The following is a 26392-nucleotide window of genomic DNA, read 5'->3' on the forward strand; positions in this document are numbered from 1 at the left end:
AGACATTTGCCTGAACGGATTTAACGTGCACCAGACCCGTATACACGACGGTTCTTAGGTGGAAGCGGGTCAAACACTCCAGTTCTGCAGCCGAGACCTTACCCTTTATGGGCTTGAGAATTTAATAAAAATATACAAAAATAATTGTCTTTCTTTGCCTGGAATTCATTGAACGGTTACATAGAATTCTAGTTTTTTTTTTTTTTTTTTTATTGGAACAAATTTATTTAATTCTAATTGACAGAGTTCGAATTGGTACCTTGTGAACAAGAATGGACAGATCCAAATTTTATCTGTCATATACAGAAGCGCCTAGAGATGTTTAAAAAAGCTTTCTCAAATGGCTTTTTTTCTAAAAAAAAAGTTCATAAAATAGGATGCCTAGCACATTTGAGCAAATTGTGTTATTTGATTCACTCTGACTCTGAACGAATCAACGGTAGAATTTGCGATTCCATAATGAAAATCAGAAATGGTAAAGAAGCTCGAAAATTTTAATGACTGAAATTCATTTGAAACTACAAATAATGTAAAATATGAAGTTCTCGACTGTATAGTTGTGAAATAAATGTTCCTAAAGTAGTTCTTATTGCTAAATAGATTGCGATTACTTAAAAAAAAATCAAGCAACTATTATTACAGCAATTTTGAGAGGATAACTTTAACTTGGTACCTAATTCAAGAATGTAAATTGTTAGAGAAGATAAGCATAAAAAAAAGCAAAAATCGCAATTGAAAGTAAGAACTGAAAGTGTCAAAAGGATGAGACAGATGAGGTTGCTTTCCAGCTCTGTATTTTGATTGATATTGCCCAATTTATTTCACTTATATTTCTACTTTTGTGTTATTATCAATATCATAGCGTAAAAGTCACCTGTTGACTCTGTTACAAAATTCGGTGCATGAGTCTTGCCACACGGTGAAGATCCATTATAAATTGAGAAATCTTTTCGAAACTACTCTACGTTTAGTTTGAAAAATTCGAAACGATTTCCCAATCATGCACCGGTAATACGAAATGAGCATAACTGACCGTAAATGGTAAGAACTTTGAACAGTTGTGAAATTGACGTGTGATCATAATCTCAAAGTATAAAATTTCGCCAAATGAAGAAATTCATGCCTTATTGATATATGTTTTATATATTTTCTTCTGCACCCTACTAACCCAGTTATACCATGTATAATTCAGACATGCCATTGCATTTTCTATTTGTTTTCTATTCCATTCTATTTGTAAAAATTGAAACACACTGCTGATATTGCATGTTGCTTTAATGCCACATTAAAAATTATGAGCCTTTTTGTTATGCTGAAGGCGTGCTCAAAATGGTCGTTAAAAAGTATGATGCTTTGAAATAGTTAAAAATTTATTGAGAATAACTTTTATTTAATAATTTATTGACAAGGAATGTTCATGACAAATTCATGAATCATCCAAACGGAAGATTTAAAAAAAAAAACACTGCTTCTTTATACTTAAGTCAGCGAGGATAAAACATTAAAAAATGCAAAAATTGCTAACTTAGCAATTTACAACTCGGTTTTGGATATTTTTCTTAATTTAAAAATCTCCAATTAAACTGGGGAATACAAACACCTGTGTGAAATATTGGCATGTTCTAACATGACTCATATTTCGCAATCACTAACATTTAGAAAAGTAATGGTTTTTAACCATCCCAAAATCGAGTTCTAAAATTATTATTTTTTTCTCTCGACGCAGAGTTTTTTTTTTTTTTTTTTTTTTTTTGAAAAACCAATTTGAACTGGTTTATAACAATCATGTGACTATCTGATATTATATTTATGCGTCAATATTTAAAAAACGACGTTTTTTTTTTCTTCCCCATCTCAAAATCGTCCGAGCTTCAAAACGTTATCTCGGGGGCCAGATTTTTTTTCTTTTGTTTTTTGAAAATACGGTTTAAACAGGTTTGAAATGATCACATGACTATTGTATTGCGCAATCGTCAACTGTTAAAAAATCGGGTTTTCGTTTTCCCTCATGTTAATATCGCTCCAAAAAAATTTTTTTGCCAGTTAGATGAAAATTTATATATAATTTTCAATACCTCTCTTCTCTGCTTCGCATTCATGCCCATTTTCTTCTTTGTGCTTCGTCGGGAGATAACTTCTTACTACCTGCCCTTTATTAGCCAGACAGGAGAATCGGGTACATGGCGGACATTCGCGCTGAATTCTAACTTATTGTTGGCGATTAATCTCCTAATGTGACAACCTTCTTTATCCTTTTCTAATAACCTTAAAAGCCAAAAATTGATACCTCAAAAGCAATAAATTGCCAATTTTCTTCCTGTTCCTTTTTTAAGATCCAAAACCCCCAAACCAAACAACATCATGTTCTCACATGATAATAATCTGGGGTTGTAAAAATAAATGTGCAAAAAAGGCCCTTTTTTGCAAATATATTTGATCTTGATTCGTTTTATTTTCTTGCAGTGCTCCATTCGGAGTCCAAAAATGGGAAATAGGAACGAAAGAAGACGCCAAATTAAGGTAAGTCAATAAAAACTATATAGTATCTCCATTCTTTTCAAGTATAACTTCATAGATTTTTTAAAATTATAATAATTTCTCTTTGCATATCATTAATTGTTTTTATTTATGTTTGAACATTTTTTTTTTCATCTTGCATTTCGCAACATGCATTTTACAAACAATATACCTGTTAACAAAACCAGGCCTGTTAACAAAAACGAATAAACTAAACAAATACGTTACATCAAATCTATTATTCTAATTCGGCTTGGATTATTATTTTTTTATAAGAACTCCTTCTTATGAACTTCAATGCGATTATAAATTATTTTGCAGGCGGTCATTGACTACCAAAGCCAAAGCTGCCGTCATCGTTGCGTTTATCCTCGTCGTCCTGATCATTGCTGTGTTCGTAGTCTGCTTCTTCTTACCAAAACAAGCAAAAACCTATTGGTTCCCTCAGTATGAATCTGCCTCCAAACTTGGAAAATACCACTCTGCAGCTGTTTCGACAGATGCTGCTCCTTGCGCTGTCATTGGAAAGTAAGAAAAGTTTCATTTTTTTTTCTTTCATTTTTTTCTTTTTATTAAAGACCAGTCGCCTTTGGTGACCAGATGGTTCGCCGGAGATATTGGTTATACTTAATTTCAGTTAAATCGTTTTAATAAATTTTCATGTCTATAATTCCGTCAAATTTCCGGGCATTAAAGCGCAATATTTTAATAGTTTAACATGCATTCTGTTCATTGTACATACTGTTACGAAATTTCCGGGGTTCGTTTGGATAGTGGATGTTATATGGTGTGAAGAACGCTCAATCACCAGGCGGCAGTAGGAAATAAAACAACGACGTTTATTTACACGAAGACACACAGGACAGCACAAAGACGACAACTATATACAGCACAGAAGACGATTATCTTCAGCCGAGACGTGCAGCAACAACAGCATACACAGCAGCATATTACAAGACAGACAGACAGTAGCGCACAGCTTAGTTCAGCACTAGCTTCATTCCGTCGCTGCTCCGCTTATCTCTGGAAGGCCAGTTCTTTATCCTCGATTCCGACTACTCTTCGACTCCACTGGTCCACGACCCAATTCACCGTCACTCTCCGGCAGCTGCAGCTTCTTTTACAGGCCTTAGGAGGCGGGGCTAGAAGCCTCTCAACCAATCAGGAACGTTCGAGGCGTATCTCCGTTCCTACTGGACGGATCGGGAAAATTCTCGATGTTTCGGGTATAATCTATTTTGGCATCAAAGTCACCAAATTTGTCGCCAAGTCGCCAAATGGTATCCAAGTTTGTCGCCAAGCTCTGGGAACTCCTATGGAACCAACTATGCTGGGAAGCCGCATCACAGATTCGTAACAATACTGTAACGTCTTATAGATGTTTAAAGCTATCCTTATCAATAACTAAATGGGATTTATGCACATCCTTTATTTATATTATTGATTAAAACACTATTTTTATACACTTTAAGACATATACTGCAAGGATATCAATTAGCATTCTAGTTCTTCACACTCTTTTTCATCGTCAGACTCTGGGGCTTCAGTTCTCTTCCTATACGAAATTTAATTTTATCAACTCTCCACATTCCTCATTCTTAATTAAAAAGTATAACACTAGGAGTGGGTGGAAGCTCGTTAAACCCATGGATTATCGGGGTCTGTCACAATATGAACTGTCATAATGGTGACTAGTTCCATGACATGAAAGTACTATTATACCTGGTTCATCTCTAAATTTAATGGTATCGTAATATCACATTTTTATTCGTCGTCAAAACTACGTAGATATTGAAAAAGACCTTTTTAGACTTTCAACAATGAAAGAAAAAACATGCGATCAAATATTTGATAAAACGATGAAAAAGATTTCAATTTCATTCACAACGATTGAATATATTTTTGTGTAATACATTTAAAAATATGTTTAAAAGTTAATTAAATTTAGACTGAAAAGTTTTGCAGCAGTTTTAATGACGACGGGACGATAATTTTTTGGATTTTAAAACGACAGAAAAATGATTTTTGTGCGAAAATATTTTCGGAAGTTATCGCCAGAGAATTTTAAAATCCAAGCACATTTTTTAATTAATAAAAATTCTAATTAAAATTTCAAAAAAATTGCTCCGAAATGCACATTCTTATCTCCAAAGTGTATCTGGACCAAATTTGGTAGCTCTAAGTCAAATGATTTGGCTTGTAGGGCGCCAAAACATATATTCGTCTTTATTACCAATAGGGATAAGTAGAAACTAGCTGTGTATTCGGGTTTGCCTTTTCTTTTTCATTTGAAGAGTAGTGAGATGTAAGAAACGGACAATGTTACGAAATAATATAGCTCTATTGACATAATTTTTTAGATAAAATACTGTTGCTATTGGTCCGGGGAACACGTCCGGGTCACCAATTGTTAAGAGACGTTACTGCCATGTTGAATTAGTTACTATTGCGATTCAATAACTTATTTGAAAGAATCAATATAAATTAGAATAAAAATAATTTCCACCACTATTTCTTAGTTAAATTCCAAGTAGTAAATTTGGTAAATTGCCAACTCCGATGTCTTACTGGTTACCATAGCAACGCCAGAATCAATCCGCGCGCTAGCACGTTTTTCATAAGAAATCAGGTTATATTTATAGTCAACAGCCAAAAATATTATTGCAATGAGTTAACAGAAAATATTTAAAAATTACAACAATGCTTTAAAAACTTATATTATATGCTGTAAAAATTAATAATTATTATTTGCCGTTACAATACTAAATTCTAATAAAATAATTCATAAAATAAAATTAAGTTACCTAAAGGTAATCCAACCACTCTTATTTCGAATTAAAATGTCGTTGTAATAATGTCGGAAAAAAAGAAACTATGCAATTAAAAGAAAGCTTTGACGTGTGTGAAATGCAACATTTTGGTAATAGTGATTAACGGCTTTTGATACTAAAAATCCCATTTTAATCACGTTTCAATCAATCAAAGCATTTAAAGTTTAAAACCCACCGGTACCTTATTGGATCAAAAATAGGCATGACGTCACAGAGGGGTATTTGAATATTGAACAACATGCGTACCAATAAGTTTTAGGTTACTATAAAATCGCATTAACTGTTTCTGTTCAAAACTTGTGGTTTACAAACTTTCAAGAGAAGGGTCATAAATGTAAAGAGAAGCCATGTTTATTTTTATGCAAAGAGTATATAAAAAAATTGTGCATAAATGCAATTTTGCGCATTAATTTATTTATTTGATTCCGAAAAGGCAAAGTATCTACCAAAAATTTTCTCTCGCGGACATTGTCAGGTTTTGAACTATAAAGAAATTCATTTTCAAATTTTACATACAAGGAAATTCGGAAAGATTCCTTCAGATTTTACAGATAGGTGAGACATATCCAAACAAATCTAATTTGCATTAGAGCATTTAGGAGTAATCTTGATATGTTCCATCTAGCATATGCAAGAAGAAACTATTGGAGTAATCTTCCCCAAACCTTTTCGCTTACTCTTTAATAAATGTCGGTGATAGTAGTTGTAAATGGTATATATATGGCAAATACGCATTTTTGAAGCTTTTTTCGACCGATAGAAAATCATACTTTGATACGGAACTATAGTTGTAATCACAAGATCATATACTGAACTTCATTGATTTCAATTCTTTGAAAGATTTCGTTCAAAATTTTATAAAATTGTGTAATTTAAATGCTTAACTTGCGTGCCAAATTTTATTTCTCTAGCGCTTTATGCTTTGTAGCTAAAGAGTTCACTCCCTCTCAAATAGCCAAATGCGAATACTCGAACACATTTCAGAAACCATTAAACTGATTTCGTTCAATATTTGACATAATTTATCATTCATTTTCAATACAGACAAACGTACAGATTGCCATAGTGTATGTGTGTGTGTGTGTGTGTGTGTGTGTGTGTGTGTGTGTGTGTGTGTGTAAGAGAATTAAGTTAATGTGGGTTGAATTAAGTTAAAAATTAGGATTTAATTTAGATTTAGAGGTATCATTTCATATATGTATGGAATAATTTATTTTCAGGGACATTTTAGAGAAAAATGGAACGGCTGTGGATGCAGCGATAGCTGTCCTCTTATGTATGGGCGTGGTGAATCCACAAAGTGCAGGAATAGGAGGAGGTTTCATCATGTTATATTACAACAGGTATAAAGCTTCATACATTCAAATTTTTTCTATAAAAAAAAATTCATCAACTTACTTTTTGTCACAATGTCATGCAATATTTAATCAAAAAAATAAATTAGTGTTAGAAATTAGGTTATGAATGTGAAGCATGCATTTAATCGAAAAATAATTGGTTTATTAATATGATAATTTGCTCTCTCATCTCCCATATTATTAGAAAGTTAAAAACAAAATTACTTGATACAAATGAGTAAACATTTTGATATATTCAAAAAGAATAAAAATATTCAAATTATGTATAATGATTATATTATTGAAAAATAGGAAACTATTGATCGAATTAATTGAGTCCTTTTGCAATGAATCTATAGAAAGTTTTTTATACTGCCATAATTAATCCTTCGTACATTATTACTCAGTTGAAACATCATTGATTTTGCTGTAATCAATCATTTATATAATACTCAATTTCAGTATTGTTGATAATGCTGAATATGAGAATTATCCACCACAAATCACACGAAAGATTTCAAAGAAGTAGATTAATAAAATTCACATTTTCTTAACAAAAAAGGGATTATATAACTTTTTAAATGTTTACAAAGTTCCAAATTTAGCATACATTAAATACTTTTAATACACTAAATTTTATATTTATAGTAAGTTATTACGAATATTTGAAAAAATTATTGTAATTTATTTTTTGGATACTACAATGAATCATTATAAACATTCGCGAAATTGAAATATTATAAGCATTCACTTAATTGATTTGATGGTGGGCCAAAAATGGTACAATTTTAAATGCCGTAAAATGACCAAAATGGGATGTGCATACACTAATAAGTTTTCGCAAATTAGAGAGCACTTTTCCGAATATCTATGATTTCATCCTCAATACGTGTTTGGAGTTCATTGATAGAGTATTGATTAATTACATAAGTATGTTCCTTTAGGAGACACCCGTTGAATGAAAAAATAACATTCCTTCATCGTATGTTATTAAAAATACAGTTGTTCAAAGCTGACAAAACCAACTAAAGAACTCGTCATTTCAAATGATAAACAATAAATTCTCAATACTCCTGCTGATATCAAACAGAGGAGGGTGGATAAACAGAGGTACTTACGAATTAACCATATACCAGTGATTGATCTGAAAAATCAAATATTTCGCAGTTAATGGCAATTTATGTTTGACAATGGCATGTAATTAATAAAGGCAGAACTTAAAATGGAAAAAAGGGACTTAAAAAAAGGGACTTAAATGGGTTCACTGCCAGATTACTAAGAATCTACGTCGCTAAATTTCTTGACCACACATAGATGACGGTAATAATAGCATCAAAAAATTAAACGCTATTGGGTGATGTAAACTATGATGAGTCAGTTTGAGTAGACAGACGAGCCAGTGAATCTTTATTAATATTAAATGACAATCTAAATGTTGGCGTCTTTTACGAGTTTTTTTTGTTTGAATTACCCGAATACTTAATATAATTAGTTTATTTATTTCTAAACTTCCAATTAGTTTAACAGTTTTTAACATCAAATTAGTATTTTTAATTTAACACTAATTTTATTTTCCTGCGTTATAAAAAATTAACTTTTTTTTGTAGAACAAAACAGTCCACTGTGTACATAGATGCTCGTGAAACAGCTCCCTCAGAGGCCACTGAAGACATGTTCCATGGCAATGCGACATTAGCACAGTTCGGTATGTTTATTCTCTGACATTTAATATTGTCTAAAAGTTCTTGAACAAAATCACTCAGCGTTTCTTTTCTATATGGACTAGTGAGCAATATAATTTCCCTATGCTAATTTTTGCTAACCGTTTCATTCCTTTTTTCGAAATGAAACCAGAAAAACACTGCTTTTTTTATCCTTTCCTCTCATGGCCATAATAGGATAAGAGAGGAAACACTGTTAGATAACTTTTGCAATACATATAGATATAGTCCAAGCAATCTCTTTTCTGAACAACCTGTCCTAACATGATCACGGAAGGAGAGAACGTTGTTAAAAAATTTTAAATTACAGAGGAATTTTCTAAACTATCTCCCCTATAGGCAACCTCTTCTAACGTGAAATCAAAGTATGTCAGAAAAGCAACTTTTCTCCCTAAATACAGAAGCTTAGTTGAATTTCTCTGTCAGACGATAATTATTAACGAAATTTTATAAATGTTTTTTATCTATCTAAATGTGCGGGTAAAAAAGTTATATTTTAAAAATTTGTTCTCAGATTTCATAAAATAATAAATGAATGATTTTTAGAAGAAAGTGGAAGTAATTAAATTGAAAAAAAACAACTCTGTAGCAAATTATTTTTACTGTATAAAACAGTATTCACAAGCATAACGATTAAATGGCAAAATTTGTGATGGAAAAATGTGTCCAAACGTAATAAGTGAGACAGACATGTTTAAGATTTCAAATTTAATTTTCTCCACTTAATTTCTCCACTTTTAAATAATAATAATAATGCAAATTCTAATATGAAATTCTTAGTAGGTATTTCTTTCTATATAACAATTATTTTAGAGGAATTCCAAACTTTTCGCTTAAATAAAATAAATCATTAATAATATTTTTTCCAAATTTATTCCTTTTTTCTTTCTTGTATACGAAGAAGTGAGAAATAAAGCGAAAGTATTGTAATAGTCAAAATACACCACTTCAAAATTCCGCTTGTTTCGGATTGCTTTCAGACTTTCAAAATGATATATCTAAGTCTGTCTGTGAGCACGACGACTCAAAACCGCCTTAAGCTAGACAGATGAATTTTGGTATATAGTCTTTACATTAAATTTGTAGTTTTCAGTGAAATTTTGTACATAACCCTCTCTGTCTAATCAGCTGCCTCAATACAAGTAAACATAATAACTGCAAAACATAAAGAATTATATGACAAAAAATGTTGTACACAATTTTAACATATATATAACACGCCATTATTAAATCTTGAATGAGATCTGTCAAAGAGATAGTTATCTGCTGATCTGTACTTTTGCAAGGACTTAAACATGATAATTCAGCAGCGCAAAGAATTAAATGAAATTTGAAATGTGATATTTTTTAAATTGTTCTTCTGTGTCTAATTCTGGTTTCATTCGCTTTTCATATTCGGTTTTCTTTGCTACACTACGAAACATAATACTCTCATATTGCGAACAATGAAAAATAAAATTCAGAGCACTAGTGGTATTCATGGCTTTGCATAAATTTCACAATTTTATGCAAGAAGACTTAAGACATAATGCCACTATTAGAAAGAGTGAGAGAAAGATTCAAAGCAATCACTGCTGCTGATTAAAGTTCCATTCCTGATATAATTAAACTATTTTAACCTTCAAAAGCTCATGCTATAGATATTTTTTAATACCTGTAATACTAGTTAGTATACTGATGGTGCCTTCTAGTGGCAAGTGTAACAAAAAAATAACTAAATATCAAAATCCCGCTATGTTTATGATAATGAATTGTAAATTAAAGATTATAATATATAAATAATTCAAATTAAAAAGTCCTCTTTTTATTAGATTAATAAAAGGCTGTTTATTTCAGAAGACTATTTTTGTCAAATTTATTTTAAATTTGTCCCCAACTTTGTTGAAGTTCTTTCCTCTGCAAATTGTAGGGCAATTAAATTAAAAGACTCTAGCAATCTTTTGTAATTACAGGTGGTCTTGCGATTGCTGTTCCCGGGGAGATCAAGGGCTACGAGGATGCCCATGATAAATTCGGTTCTTTGCCTTGGGCAGACTTGTTCCAGCCCACCATCAAAATGTGTAGAGAAGGCATCCGGGTAAACGCCCATCTTGCCAGGGCTTTGAGCAAAAAAGCACAATACATAAATCAATACGAGCACATTAAGTAAGAGTTCTTGATGTTCAATCCTTGTAAATCCTGTTATTCATCTCTTATGAAATAAAATTCTCTACCAATAATATGTGTGTGTGTGTGTGTGTGTGTGTGTGTGTGTGTGTGTGTGTGTGTGTGTGTGTGTGTGTGTGTGTGTGTGTGTGTGTGTGTGTGTGTGTGTGTGTGTGTGTGTGTGTGTGTACGAAATTATTTATATATGATGTAATAGGATTGTCTGCGTTAGTAAAAGTTCATGTTAATAAACATAAATAAAACTATTAAACTAAAACTGCTTTAATGAATGTCATAACGAATTATCTGAAATCAAATACTTAATATACAAAATACTATACTAAATATACTTAATAATTATCCTTAAAACTAGCAATTAATGCTTATATTTAATACTAGTAAATAATAAACTTATGTTTTATCGAGTAATAATAAACGAGAATACATGAGTCTATCTGTCTGTCTGTCGAGAATACATGAGTCGGTACTCGACAAGTATTTTTGGAGAGTTGCAGTGTGATCTTCTTAGCTAAATTTGAGATTTTAATTAAAATTATAATTAAATTAAAATCGAGCATTCTTGAAAATTTGGCTTTTACTCACACAGGGTTGGTCTTAGGAAGTGTAAAGCCCGCCCGGATGCAATATCAGTCGTCCTAGTAGTTCTCAGGGCGACTGACTTGCACCGCATTTCATTTACACAACAGCTATTTTTTTTCTGTCACCTTTCTTCTCATATTTATAAATTTGAAGTGAATAAAAAAGAAACTCGAATTTGAAAAAGAAAAATAGGGCGTTCTAAAAATTTTTTAACTCATTTTTTTTATTAGCTTTTATAATTTTAAAAAATGGTAACAGAATTTTATTGATTTATTTTTAGTGTAATTTGTCTATACAGAGTTTTAACTGATTCTATAAACGATACGAAAATACATTTGAATAGGGAAATTCACTATGTAGAAGGTAAATCTAATACTCAAAGTAAGCTGTATAAAATGCTTCTATTCATTTCTCCTAAATTTTATTGAAACTATTTTTTAAAGATTCTAAGGACTTCGAAGTAAAGACGAGAAACAATAACAATTACTTATTTAAATTCTTAACAGTTTAAATTGTTTGGTTCTTAACAGTTTCAAGCAGTAACAAATTCTTAACAGTTTAAACAATTACAATTTTTTAACAATTTAAATTTGACCTGTACAAAAGGTCTGGGCACTAATATAATACCAAAGAGTGGGATAAATACAACCAATAGACTAATAGGAATAGATAATAATGGTATGGATTTTCCAACCAACCTTCAACGACCTTTTCTTAGAATAATATGGATATCATTAGAATTCAAATGCATCGATTTATATTCAAAATCGCAGAATGGTATTCATAATATTAGTTTATTTTTAATACAACTTTAAAAAATTAAGAAAACTAAGATTGTATTCATTTACACCACTCCATTATTAATGTGGCAGCATATGCAATACTTCTTTGACTTTCCTTGCAGGAAGATTTTCACAAATAACGCAACCGGCGAACTGTACAAACTTGACGATGTCTACACCAGACCGGATTTGGCGGATACCTTGGAAGCCATCGCTGCAAATAAATCCACCGCCATCTATGGAAATGTGGATGAAAAAGTCCCATTGGCTACTGCATTTCTTAAGGATCTTAGAGATGCAGGTATGCTGTTTGCTTAAAAAGTTACTTAGAAAAATATGATAACAAAACTATAATCTTGACAGGGTAAGCCAAACGGCAGAGATAAGTTCTGTTTGTCAGGAAATATAAGGAAGCATCTCATTGCCCATTCTTTCCTCTAATTTTGTAAGATTTGGAGCTATGAGGGTGGGAACGAATGCAAGTAATGAAAACTTTCCAACAAGTGTAAATCTCTTTTCAATTTCTAAATTTTAAACCCTCGTTATCGTGAGATGGCAATTCTCTTGATTTGAATTACCATTCGACCTCCAATCGAAGGAGAGGTATGAGGAAATAAAACTTCAACTTAATATCATTCAACCCCCATCTGTGCTGTTTGGCCGATCGGAATTTTCTCGCTTCATAAAACGCATTACTTATATAAAATTGTTCAAAAATTTTAACGTTTAAAATATAAAAATATTAATTCCAATTAATACACGTTGAAAATTAATTGCTTAATCACTGGAATCCCAATTTCATTGTAAATTTAATTTCTTAATTGCAGTAAATTTAATTTCTGAGTAGACTATTATTTTCCCACAGTGATCCAAAAGCTGTGTCGGTAAATTTCTCTCTGAAAAACTACTTAAGCTCCACTCTCCCACGGTCTCTTTTTCCTACTTTCTACCTTCCTGATAGAGTCGATGCGCTATGATGGTAATATCTTTAGCAAAGAAATCTCCATAAAAAAAATATAAGTTTGACTAGTTCTTTAAAATCACAAAGAATAAAAATTATCAAAGAGCTCCACGCCTATTTATCCAAATAATATTTTACACACATGTTTTTGAGAGTAGGAGTTTTCAGATATCTAAGGACCATTATATATAATGATATATAGATATTTTCCCAAAGTCGTAGGATGAGAACCACTTCAGTGGTTATTATTCCTATAAGAAACTACTTAATAATAAACATCATAGAAAATCTAAATTCTTAAATTTTATGCATGTATGCGTTCACAAAGCGCTGTCATTTATAACATGTATTGCTGAAGCGATCTTTCATTTGTTATATACTTTTTGTTTTCATGTTTATATTCGCTAACAATTGTTTCATGCTCTTTTAATAGCCTTCATAGACTTTCTAGGAAAGGATATGAACAAAATTTTGACTTCAAGGTCATCTTCAATGCCATCACAAGACAGATTCAATTCTTTTGACAATTAACCTCTTGTATTTATTAATTGGTATCCGAATTTTGGATTTGAGTTTTAGACGAATTGTTTGTCATCGATTTATATCAAAATTTGACATAGAACTGCAGTGCACATTACAAAGTTATATAGAAAATTTCACATATTTAAGACATTACGTTTTTGAGTTATCGCGTTAACATGCTTGTGAAAGTACAGACTGACAGAAAGACAACCCCTTGATGGGTTAGGAAGAAAATTTGATGAGGATCTACTTTATAAATACTAAACCCATGTACCAAATTTCATTCATCTGACTCTTTACATTTTATTGTTATTGTTAACTTATATACACTTGGACTGACATACTTCTTGTGAATGACTTTCATTTAAAATTTGATTGAAATCTAAGAATTTAATATAATGACAATATACCAAATTTGGTTCTGAGCGTTTTTGAATTACCGTATTCACAGGTAGTATAACACTAAAATTGTGTTTTTCGATTCTGGGTTTTTTAGTTTAGTTATATTAACGTGCCGTTGTAAAGCTACACTAGGGCTATTTTGGGACGGACCTCGTAATTTTGAACCGCGGTCAGATGACGAGGACGGCACCTGAGCTGGCACCCCCCTCTCCACGCCACACCACACCAGCGGGAGGACGTTTGGCATGACGGATTTAACCTGCAACAGGCCCCCTTACACGACGGTTCTTCGGTGGAATCGGGTCCCGAACCTGAAACCCTACGGCGCACAAGCCGTGACCTTACCACCGGCGGCCTGTTCGATTCTGGGAGATCTGCAATTGGACAATCCGTCTAAATCTCGAGTTCGGGCTCTTTTTTTAAACGATTTTTTCTCTTTGTATATTTTGAAAGGCAGAAAATAAAAATAATTAAAATATGAAGCTTTTTTTCGCCTTTTTAATAAAAGTATATTTTAGAAATAATTTTCATTAAATTTATATTTTTTCCATGCCTATAGGTAGCATCATCAACGAATACGACATGATCAGTTACGCACCCATACATCGAATTCCGATAACGAAGACTCTGAGAAACAACATGACCTTGCACAGCGTATCCACGCCAGGAAGCGGTGCTTTGCTGGCTTTCATGCTGGGCGTGCTGAGTGGCTACGAGGACCTCAATGCCGAGGTGGTCAAGAGTCGGGAAGCAACGGTCAAGACCTTGCACCGGATGATCGAGACTTTTAAATATGCCTATGCTCAAAGGATGTATTTTGAAGATAGCACATCCGAACACATGAGAGAGGTTCAATATTTTTTATGTCCTTGTGAATGTTTACATTTTAATTTCTCATTTACAACTTGTGTGTACCTAAACTTTCTCGCATACTCTGTAATTTTACTAATTATAAGGATGTCTCTGTGCGTGCGTGCGTGCGTGCGTACGTGCGTGTGCGCTTTCACAAAATATATATTTTACATGAATTCCAGCGGTTATTTGGTACTTGTTTATTTTTACGCTTTCACGATAAATCGCCAAATGATACAAATTGTCACCAATCAAAATCGACTATGATCTTGACGCAATATTGGGATTTTATATATAGCGGAGCTTGGCGATATTGGTGAAATATCAAAAGCGCCAATTAAACTCAATATCTTGGTGTTTTTGGTGTAACCTGAAAATCGCCAAATGAACCTGAGAATGCAACTATCGTTGCCAAGTTTTGGCTTCTTATAATAGAGCTTGATGATTTGCACGCAACCTGAAAAATCGCCAAATGATACAAATTTTCACCAATCGAAATCAACTATGATCTTGTTGCCATTATTTTGGCCATTCTTGGTAATGTAATTATCTTGGTAAAAAAAACGCCTAATAAAACCGTGAGTCATAAAAATAAACAAGTATCGTCTGCTTACAATACAGCTTATAGTAATACAACTTGTACTCTTTTCTTTCAGTTAGAGTCGAAACTTGTATCGGAGGAATACGCTGACAAGATCCGTTCACAAATCGACGACACAAGAACTTTCAATGATATGGCGCACTACGGAGTAAACGTCACCGTTCAAGAGGATCATGGGACGGCACATCTTTCCATAATTGCACCCAATGGAGATGCCGTATCTGTCACGTCCACCGTCAACGCTTAGTAAGAATTATTTAAGTTCCAGTAATAAACATTGTACGTTCTTTATAGATAGGCTTCTGAGTTAATTCTTCCTTCTACTTTCATTTGTATTCCCTTCATATGGCCACTTTTGTGTTTAACTTTGCAATTTAGAGTATGCAATTATGAACTGCGCATAATCCCGTCGATCAATTTTGTCCAACCTGTTACGATGACCTGCAGTTATGGTGCAAACATCACATAGTAAAATTCACTCATCTAACTTTCCGCTTTTTTAGCTGTCTCGTTTGCTTACATACGATTAAATATACAATCAGATAATCAACCCATTATAGTACATCTAATCCAAACTCTGATACACATCTATAATTCTAGTGTAAAGACAACATATTGAATTTCATTTTTCTACTATCTGTTTTAGAGGCGCAAAATCTCCGCGCTATTCCACACAGGCGCCGATATTTTTGTATTTTACCGAAAAATGGGTATTTATTTTGCGAGTTCGCAAATTGTACAGACTAAGTCTATGGCAAAGGATACCGACGAGCTCTGATTGGTTTAAGCCTTGGCATCTTTTTGGCAATGTTTTGCACTCATAATAGTGTAGTTTTCGCTTATTTGGCTCAAACCTTGTACCTTTCATTAGTTTTATGGAAGATACGAGTGAATATCCACACGATCTAATTTTTATTAATATGATTGTTTTCACTAAATATTACTAGTAATACTACTAATACTAATTAATAATAATAATAATAATAATAAATATTACTAATAATATTAGTAATACAAGTAACTGATGTTGTTTATAAACAGAAGTATAAAAACTAAATGAAAGTAATTACTCAACATATGACGCAGCAATTTATTAATTCTTATTTTTCTATGATTTTCGTGCATTTATTAAATAAATTATGCAGCCATTGAAACTAGTTGCTGAACGTTTTGTTACTTTCCCATCAGCTACGTATGGGGAGATGATTACTTAATGCCCAAAACGGATAAATATGTAAGCTTTAACGGAATATGTGATTTCGTAGCCAATTTTTTTAGTTATATCAAAATAATATTAAGAAGAAACACACACAAAAAATATTTTTAATAAATTGTAATTTTTATATTTCCTGAATTTAGGTTTCAGGATTTGATCTTTTCTGCTGTATATGTGTTCCATATTAATATTACATGTAAACCGTAAAAAATAGGGGGGCGGATAAAAACCCAAATTTTATTTATTTTTATAAAAATATATTTCTGTATGGAATCTTTTTGGCAATGTTTGCCAAGGCTTAAACCAATCAGAGCACGTCGGTATCCTTTGCCATAGACTTAGTATGTACAATTTTGCGAACTCGCATTTATTTTTTACACATAAAGGAATATTATTTTTTATCATGCAATGTATGGCAGCATTACACATTTTCGAATTAAAACAAAAATAGTACAATTCATAAACAAAATGAAAATCAACATCACAAAAAAGGAGCAATTACCAATTATCCAAGAGTTCTGGAAGAGTGCATTTTTATTCACCGTATATCATTTGTCCAAAAATGAAATCGAAAAGTTATAGAAATGAAACTCTGAGACGAACAATGACTTGTTTTGAAAATTTTAAATGAATCAAAATACACGGGAGTGGTCTCTCCGAAATTTCTCTTAATTTCTATTAAATATATTTTTGTATTCTTAATCACAGACCATTAAGTTTAGTTTTAGTTTAGTTTAGTTATATTAACGTCCCGTTGTAAAGCAATACTAGGGTTATTTTGGGACAGACCTCGTCATTTTGAACCGCGGTCAGATGACGAGGACGACACCTGAGCTGGCACCCCCTCTCCACACCACACCAGCGGGAGGACGTTTGGCATGACGGATTTAACGTGCAACAGACCCCCTTACACGACGGTTCTTCGGTTGAATCGGGTCTCGAACTAGAAACCCTACGGCTCACAAGCCGAGACCTTACCACCAGGCCACCGCGGCCCTCCACAGACCATTAAAGAGCAATATTTACGAAGGAATCTGTTAGTGTGCGAACCGTGGCGATTAATTGTTGAAATGCGATTAATACAGATAGATCAGATAGTGTGTATTTTGGATACCTTTCTTCAGATCGAGTAAAACCAAAATTTGACGCAGAATTAACATGTAGTTACAAAATCATATGCCAAATTTGATTGTTTTCCCCCAGGTATCGTTAAAAACTATTAGATTATAGCAATTAAAAATTTTAATTAGCACTATATATTGATAAACTTGGAATTTTAAAAACTTTATTAACTGCCTTCGATACCAACTGTTCTCCTACCATATTTAAAGCATTGAGTTCGTAATATTAACCAACCTTGATAAAATGTATCTTATCACACCAAGTGAAAAGATTTTTTATTAGTACTTGTATAGTAAATATAGGCATGCTGATTGATTAGCAATTCACATTAAAGTGCTGAAATTCATATAGATGTTGATTCTGGGATTGTATAAAAGTTTTGGTTTGTGACATTTTTTGAAAATGAAGGACGGAGAAAGATAGGCGATGATTAATGATGTATCTAAATGTCATGACCTTTCATAAGAAAAACTAATAAAATCGGTACAGTGTTTGTTTATGGGGATCCTGGTGTTTGTTGTTTGTTTTCATAGATAATATCCAATGAAATAATAATTTTGGGATTTTTTTAGAAAGTGGATGATGGTGGGGAGGGTATATGACCATTGATGACTTATTTAGAAGTCATGAAATTTCAACAAAACACTTTGGATTTCCTAATTATCTGAAATATATTAATTTTATTCTTCCGCAGTTATTAATAATTGTTTCTCTTTAGTTTCGGAAGCATGGTCCTCTCTCCATCCACCGGCATCCTGATGAACAATGAAATGGACGACTTCTCATCCCCTAACATCACCAATTCTTTCGATGTCCCACCCACAAAGATGAACCACGTCGTGCCTGGTAGAAGACCCTTTTCTTCCATGAGTCCAGCCATCATCACAGATGCCAACGGAGATGTGGTGTTGACAATAGGAGGAAACGGGGGAACTCAAATCACTACAAGCGTAGCTCAGGTGAGCTTCTGTGATGTTCTTGATGTTTCTCATATCGTCATTCAAAATACAAAAGGTCGTATATCCAGTATTACTAACGTATGACGTTTGCATTTTGAATGCAGATATCTGAGGGCATTTTACTGCATTTGTGGTTAGCTCTGTAGTATATCAAAGGGAATCCGGATATGAATTTTGATTCTGTTCGTTTGACCAATAGTATCCGAAATTCGATACAAACTTACAGTTTAGGTTTCTATTCTGAATATCAAATTTCATTTTTCTTACTCGCCCTGCCTTTTAGTTATAGCTTTCATGTACGCACATGCAGACATACAGTCAATCCACTGAAGAATTTTATACAAACTTTGATGAAAATCTATAATTTTTGATGTTAAACTTTATCAAAAATTTATTCAATCTATCTTGTAATGCTTTTGAGTTGTCATGTTCCCGTTCACATAGACGAGCTGACACAAATATGGATTTTCGATCAAAATTTTATCCTACAATTTTGGAGCTAAAGTGCCAAATAAATACCAAATTTTATACTTTCAATGTGGTTTTTTTTTTCGAATTATAGTTTTAACAGATTAATAAGTCGGTCTCATTACTTTACACTAGAGACATAATTCCAAAAATGTTTCTCCGCTCTCGGTGCTATATTATTTCAAAAACGGAAGTTCATTAAAATCTTGAGATCAATCATCACGATATCTGTATATTTGTTAATGAGATGTTAAAAAAAATAGTTTTTCAGATGAAAAACGGGATACTCTAGATTTCAAATCAGATTTGAAATTTGGATTTTACAGCTTGATGCTTCAAAATAATTTATTAAAGGAACCATGAATACCAAATTATGCATAAGAGATTTAATTGAAATTTAACACAAAAAATATTTCGTATGAATCAGTTGGTCATTAAAGCCAGCTAGTTACTAATATATCTGTCCATTATTCATATGGGGATTTTAGATTTACTTAGTCTAGTATATTAGCCAATACCATGAGTCAAACATTCGCGTTATTGATGAAATGTAGTATCATCCGTAGAATAAAGCTTAGTGAATCTAGAATAAATCTTAATGAATCTTGATGAATAAAGCTTCTTTAACTCCAACTTATGATGACAGAAAAAAATGCTGCCTTTTTGAAGTTTTACAAACACGAGAATGATAAACGAGATATAATAGTTCAATAAAATAATAAAAACATATAAGGTTAGAAGCGTAAAGAAAAATGCCTTAAGATATTAAAAAAATAAATTTAAAAATAATTATTCCTAATAAATATTATTTTAATAAAATAATAGAGAGTGAAATCCTAATTGCTCTATGGAACAGCATCTGCATCAAACAGTTCCCAAAAGTACATACCTATTTTTGGGGCTGTTCAATTAGCAGAGGCCTTAATTCCAAAGTTTTTCATGGCAAGTCTCTGTCAATCATAGTCCAGCTTCTCGCCAAATGTGATAAAATCGTATCCACCATCCACAAACTGACAAAAGGCTCGCGATCATAGCTAAATATAAGAAATGTTAACAGACGCATTTTAAAGTTGCAAAAAATAATTCTGGATTGCATTTGGCGAAAACTTTTCCAACTAAATATTCAATTTTGGCGAAAGAATGTTGTTCTTAAGTCGAGGCAGGAAGACCTTAACTTTGTTGTTACAAACCTTTTCGTTTGCTGTCATCATTATCAGTAGACAGCATGGCAATACACAATTTTTCCGCTATTTTTCGATAATTTAAGTGGCAATTATAAATAAATAAAACTTTAGCCTTATTGATTAATGTCAATTATTTACGGGAAAAAAATCTAACTGTGGAGAAACTTAATATAAAAACATTCGGTGTAGGAGAAAAACCATATTCAAACATACAAAAGTTGCTTAAAAAATATAAATATTCTTTGATTATTAATCGCCAAAATAATAAATTTGAATTCTATTGATATTTTTGGAAGAAAAAAAATAGTAAAATAATGCAACAATTGCCAAAAGTACAATGTCTATCAAAGCAATATGTGAGAAATATTTAAAACATATTCGCAGCAACCATGTCTTCTTGATTTTATAGCAATGTTTTTATAATTACAGTACCATTGGCTTTCTTATAAGTATCTAATGAAAAGAATCAGACAGACTTAAAACACTTTAAACCCTATCTGTAATTTTTTTGTACTTCCTAGTGTACGTAGTATAGGAAAATTATCATAACTGTCAAAAAATTTGAACTCATCTTGATGAATCTTCACATTTCAGACCATTTTGAGTTCGAAAAATCACAATTTTTTTGGAAAATGTTCATCTATTTATTTGTCTGCGACAAATACAGGGTGTTCATTAATTATTGTCGGGGTTTCCGTACCTCATAACTTTCGAATAAAAAATATTACGCAAAAACCGATTACGTATTCGTAAATTACAACTCAAAGACTTTTATTAATGATATTAAAGTGTAAAGCTTGCACAGTTTGCACTTTGTAGGCATTCAGTTGAAGGCGATTCTTTGAGTTGTACTTTACGAATACATAATTCTTTGAGTTGTAATTTATGAATACATAATCGCCTTCAGCTGAATCCCTACAAAGTGCAAATTGTACAAGCTTTACACTTTAATATCATTAATAAAAGTCTTTGAGTTGTAATTTACGAATACGTAATCGGTTTTTGCGTAATATTTTTTATTCGAAAGTTATGAGGTACGGAAACCCCGACAATAATTAATGAACACCCTGTAGAACTCAAAAACGCATTGAACTAGAGGGTTGAAAATTGGAATAAGGTCTTTATATCAAATTTGCAGATTTCTTTCGTTTGTTGGACAAAATCCTTTTAGAGGAAATCTGTCCTGTCAGATCGTCCGAATATAATTTTACTCGATAACTAGGAGAAAATGAAGGCAGCTAGATAGATAACAAAAAATTCAGTACACAGATTTAACGTCTATAGTGTAGACACTTATCAAAGTTTCAGCCGATTCCGACAAGTGGTTGACCTTCTGTCTGGCTGTGCTTTCAGAAACATGTAACCGCGATAACGCAAAAACGCAATGACTTAAATATATCAAATTTGATATGGCATATTGCGACTATCCATATTTTGTTTCAAATTTTTGCATCAACCGGTTGGAAAACACGCTTCTAAAACACAAATTCGACTTTTTGGATACTATTAGCCGCATTACAGGAATTAATCGTCGAAACATTCGTCAATTATGACACGGTAGATTCAGTAAAAATGCTAAATTTTCGCCGTGGGCTAATATTGCGTAATTATTGGGGTTAACATCTCTGGGGGTAACATCTTTTTTTAGAAAGTATGCGAGAAAGCTTTGGGGTGAACACTCTTATTTTTAATATTTGTTTCAATATCTAATGAAAATAAAAAACTTTTTGTTAATAAACAAAAAGCAAACGATAATATCCTAACATATTTGGATAATCCTAACATAAGAAAGCTTGTGAAAAACTTTCAGTAGTTCTTAATAGTACCTAACGTAAGTAAATCGCACATAATTTTAATCATAACTCTTATTAATTGGTTATTTTAAATTTTTAACGTTAGTTGTTTTAATGAGGAAAAAAAATTTACACATGTTTTAATTAATATTTTTTCTTTCAGACTATCATTAAGACTCTGTGGTTAGGAGAAAACATTAAACAAGCCATCGATGCGCCAAGGTTTCATCACCAGCTTGCACCTAACTACATAGAACACGAAGAACGTTTTCCAAAAGTAAGATATAATAATCGACTTTTTTTTTATTTATTAAGCACATGTTAATACTTGAAAATTAAATAAAATATTAATGAAAATGTAAAATTTAAATTTGAATAAAACTCTGAATAAAAATTTTTAATTGATTTCAAGAAAAGTAGTTTTGTAAGTTCGAATTATGAAAATTTCCACTCATTGAAATATTTAAAAAAATGTACTGATTACAATATCCTCATTACTGCGATAGTATTTAAGGTGTCGATGATCAGACTGAGTCAATGCATGATTTACTCAAGAAAAACTGGGCTCATAAAGAAATGGTTTGTTTTTAAAACAAGATTGTCATGATGGTCTTTGTAAAAGTAATTGGAAATTTAATTTGACCTTATATCTATTTTTGATTTTTTTTTTTTTTTTTTTTGCTTTATTGTCGTTTAGAATCAATTATAAAAAAATAATTGTAATTATTTTTATTTAATTAACTTTTTTCTTATGACTGATAGTCTTCTTATGAAATAATTTCTCAATAGAAAGATGTTTCTGTCCCCTTTCCACAGACTGCAATTGTTAGAATGTCTTTGACATGAGCTGTGTATGCACAAATATGAGAATCTACTTCTCTATTATTTTTTCTTTCTTTTCATGACCGTTATTCTTTATGCGCATGCGCATTTGTTAAATTCTAATAATAATAGAAGAGTTATTATAAAAACTGGAATATAAATATAAAATTATGATCTTTTTATCATGAAAGTTTTCATATGCAATAATTTCATGAGGAGTTCTGATTTCTTATTCTGCTTAGGTCTTCTCTACTAATAATAAAGATGAATGTGTGCATGTGTGTTGGCGCTGTACAAGGTAGACCTTTTGACCTAAAACTACTAAATTTGACATATATATACCTCCGAGGGTGGAAATTTACACGTCAGAGCAATTTTCAGAAATTTTAATTAGTACTTTAATTAATTAAAATTTAAGCTATATTTTGATGTTTTTCCGCTATAACTTCCAAAAATAGGATTGCAGAAAAATGTATTTTACCCCGTTTCAGACTTTAAAAAATTGTTTTTTCAATGATATCAATTTAATAATCTTGCAAATTTTTCCTGAGTTTTTTTTCGATTTATTAAAAAAAAAAAAAATGCCTAGATTTTTGCAACAACAGATTTCATATTAGACCTGAAACTCAAACCGTTTTCATTGTTCCATTAAATATTTAATAGTGCGTTTTTCTTCCATTGGTGAAAGTTAACCCTTTCTAAGGCCGTGGGAAGTATGCTTCCCACCAAATTTATCAATCTTTGTATGAAATTATGTAGGTTGACATAAGTTCTGACAAACTTTTTTAGTAAATCAGAAAGTTAAATGCTTCAGTTCTTTAACTCAGACAAAATGATGTGTCTTGATTTGTTACTTAATTATTAATTAATTAATTAATCAAATTAAATTTATCTAATAATCTAAATGAATCCCTTTTCTTATTTTAATTTCAAGCCTAAAAATATTTTAACATAATATGACTAGAAAAAAATGGCCCTTTAAAGGGTTAAAGAAAAATTATCTGTTTAGAAGATGAATTAAAAAGTAAAGTTACAATACCGCGAAATTTAAAAGATAAGCATTTTTAATAGCACTATGATGTCAAAAGACGGATTTCCAATTGGAAGATTCATGTACACAATAAATAGAGCATTGTAAGACAATTAAAATAAAACCGAACCGCTTTAATGCCTAAATTGAAATCGAAATCATGGACATGAACATTTTTTAATCAATTTAACTGGAATCAAATATAGTTAATATTCCTTGCAAACCCTCTGACTACCGAAATCGTGTAAGATATAAGAATCATCACTTCCTTTTATCCATTTCAAGTGTGTGTTTTTTTAATCTAGGATCTTCTAGAAGATTTGGGGAAGATGGGACACAAATTGCATCTTCTGGGAAGTGGCATGCTGGGAATCATCATGGGTGTGATCAGAGGAGAAGATGGATATGTATATGCAAACTCGGACTACAGGAAAGGGGGTGATGTGGACGGATTTTAATCCTTCTCGCCGAAATTTGTTTATTTCTCATCAAATGGAGCATGTCCCGTCCTCCACCATCGCATATTTTTCACCGCTTTGTATATATTTATTTATACATTCCCGTGTGCCAGTATTATTTGTGATAATAGATATCAATTTAGTTCCTAAAATAAAGTATTATACATTCCGTTTGTGTTTAATAAAGGAAAAAAACACGAAGTAGTGCATTTTTATTTTTCATTCAAGTTGGTTGGTTTGGATTTTTTTTTTCATGGCATAAGAGTCAGAGTTGGCTATGCTGCGCTAAGACACATGGTATGTATATATTACCACGTGATTAAATGTTAAATAAAATTATGTTTCTTTCAGGCTAAAAGATTGATAAAAACATTTTGTTAAAAGAAGCATTTATAAAAAGGAACGATGCTTTAAATAAGATAAAAGTCTCTGGCTAAAACAAAACGTTTTATAATTAAAAAAAGCAATGATATTTATATAAAATGGCTAAAGTTAATAGCTCTTAAAAATTCGATAATATTTCCGAGCACAAAGGTACCTTCTCGCCAAACAAAAGATGTTTGTGAGTTAGGCGAGTGTGACCAATTCGTAGTCTAGTTAATTTTACATCAGTCCATCGAACCGAAGCAATAGGTCAATGAGGCGTAATAAAATGCATTAAATAAAAAAATGTCGGCTTAGTAAAATGCACTTTGTTTTGGATTTCTTGATTCCAAGATTCTTGCCAAATCGAAAGTATATAACAATTATACATGTCAGTTAAATCAATATATGGGCAAGGGCCCTGTAAAATATGCGTAGTCGTCTTGGCATCAATGTCAACCGCTTCATTGCCGGTTTTTCCAACATGACTAGGAATCCATCTGAATAAGATGTTATATCCTTTAATCCAAAGATCTTTTAAACAGAAAAGTATCAATTGCAATAGGATGCTTGCAGTTTGCAAAGTTACACAGAATCTCTAAAGCACTCATACTATCTGAATTAATACAGTAATGAATTTACTGTAAATAATACAGTAATGAATTTTTCAGTAATAATACAGTAATGAATTTCATTACTGTAAATAATACAGTAATGAATTTTTTAGAAAGAGAAATTCTGTCGAGAGCTAACAAAATTGCAGATAGTTCCGTAGGCAAAACAGAGCACGAATCATGCAGGCGATAACAGTTTGTAACCTCTGGAAAGACAATAGCACATGCATTATGGCTAAACAAATTGAGAGAGATTTTTCATTCAGCATTTTTTGTTAGTTGTATTACTTTAACCTATAGGCACTGTGTAGTCATTTGGCTAAAAGTTTTTATTTCCATGTATATATTTCATATGATTTTTCCAAAAAGCAACAATGATTATTTGAAAATCCTTTTATAAATGTTTTTTTTAAAATATTTGTAGAAAGGATTGATATATGGCAATAGCGGTATTATGGGATTTGTGCCATTTGGATATTGTTTAATTCATATTGCAGCCATTTGGAGCATTTTAATTTTAAAATTTCACAAAAAAAAATTTGCAAAATCTTTAATAAATTTCCTAAATTATGTGCAGTTATTCAAGACACACACGTACGTGTGTGTGTGTGTGTGTGTGTGTGTGTGTGTGTGTGTGTGTGTGTGTGTGTGTGTGTGTGTGTGTGTGTGCCCAGTAACAAAAGCATGCCATTCTGGCTGACTAGTATACCACAATTATGACTTGGGAGGGTGAATGTTTAGATATTCCTTCTCCATAAATTTTCTCTAAAAGAAACTTCGAAAAACTAAGCTTCAAAAGAACGTTAAGGTCCTTCTCACATCATTCATGGCAACATTTTCTGAAATGAAAACGAAAATCTGGTCTGACGATGGGGGGAAATGCCTGAACCTGCTGTTTGTACGTAACTCTTGATAATAAATTCAATTTGTTCTTTACTCTCGATTTTTTTTATGATCCATCATCCATTTTTTATGATCCATGATTACCAGCCCTCTTATAAAAAATTTTAACATGCGGAGTGATTCAAAAGTTTAACAGACAAGAGTGCGTTTCTCGTCTATTTCAACAATAAAGCAACATCTCTTCTATTC

General features: G+C 31.9%; 1 protein-coding gene across 2 annotated transcripts in view; it reads left to right on the plus strand.

Annotated features, from left to right (window-relative positions):
• LOC129976247 (scoloptoxin SSD14-like) overlaps nucleotides 1-24524 on the plus strand; it is a 97098-nt gene extending 72574 nt beyond the window's left edge. For both annotated transcript variants that reach the window (XM_056089727.1, XM_056089726.1), the window contains exons 2-12: nucleotides 2464-2520; nucleotides 2839-3045; nucleotides 6569-6691; nucleotides 8293-8390; nucleotides 10359-10551; nucleotides 12056-12234; nucleotides 14378-14667; nucleotides 15327-15517; nucleotides 18328-18568; nucleotides 22177-22290; nucleotides 24171-24524. In XM_056089727.1, the coding sequence (XP_055945702.1) occupies nucleotides 2464-2520; nucleotides 2839-3045; nucleotides 6569-6691; nucleotides 8293-8390; nucleotides 10359-10551; nucleotides 12056-12234; nucleotides 14378-14667; nucleotides 15327-15517; nucleotides 18328-18568; nucleotides 22177-22290; nucleotides 24171-24323 (1846 nt within the window). In that variant the 3' untranslated portion in view covers nucleotides 24324-24524. The remainder of the gene's footprint in view (nucleotides 1-2463; nucleotides 2521-2838; nucleotides 3046-6568; nucleotides 6692-8292; nucleotides 8391-10358; nucleotides 10552-12055; nucleotides 12235-14377; nucleotides 14668-15326; nucleotides 15518-18327; nucleotides 18569-22176; nucleotides 22291-24170) is intronic.
• The last annotated feature ends 1868 nt before the right edge of the window (nucleotides 24525-26392 follow it).

This window comes from Argiope bruennichi, chromosome 7 (genome assembly GCF_947563725.1).
Source record: "Argiope bruennichi chromosome 7, qqArgBrue1.1, whole genome shotgun sequence".
NCBI classification, from domain to species: Eukaryota; Metazoa; Arthropoda; class Arachnida; order Araneae; family Araneidae; genus Argiope; species Argiope bruennichi.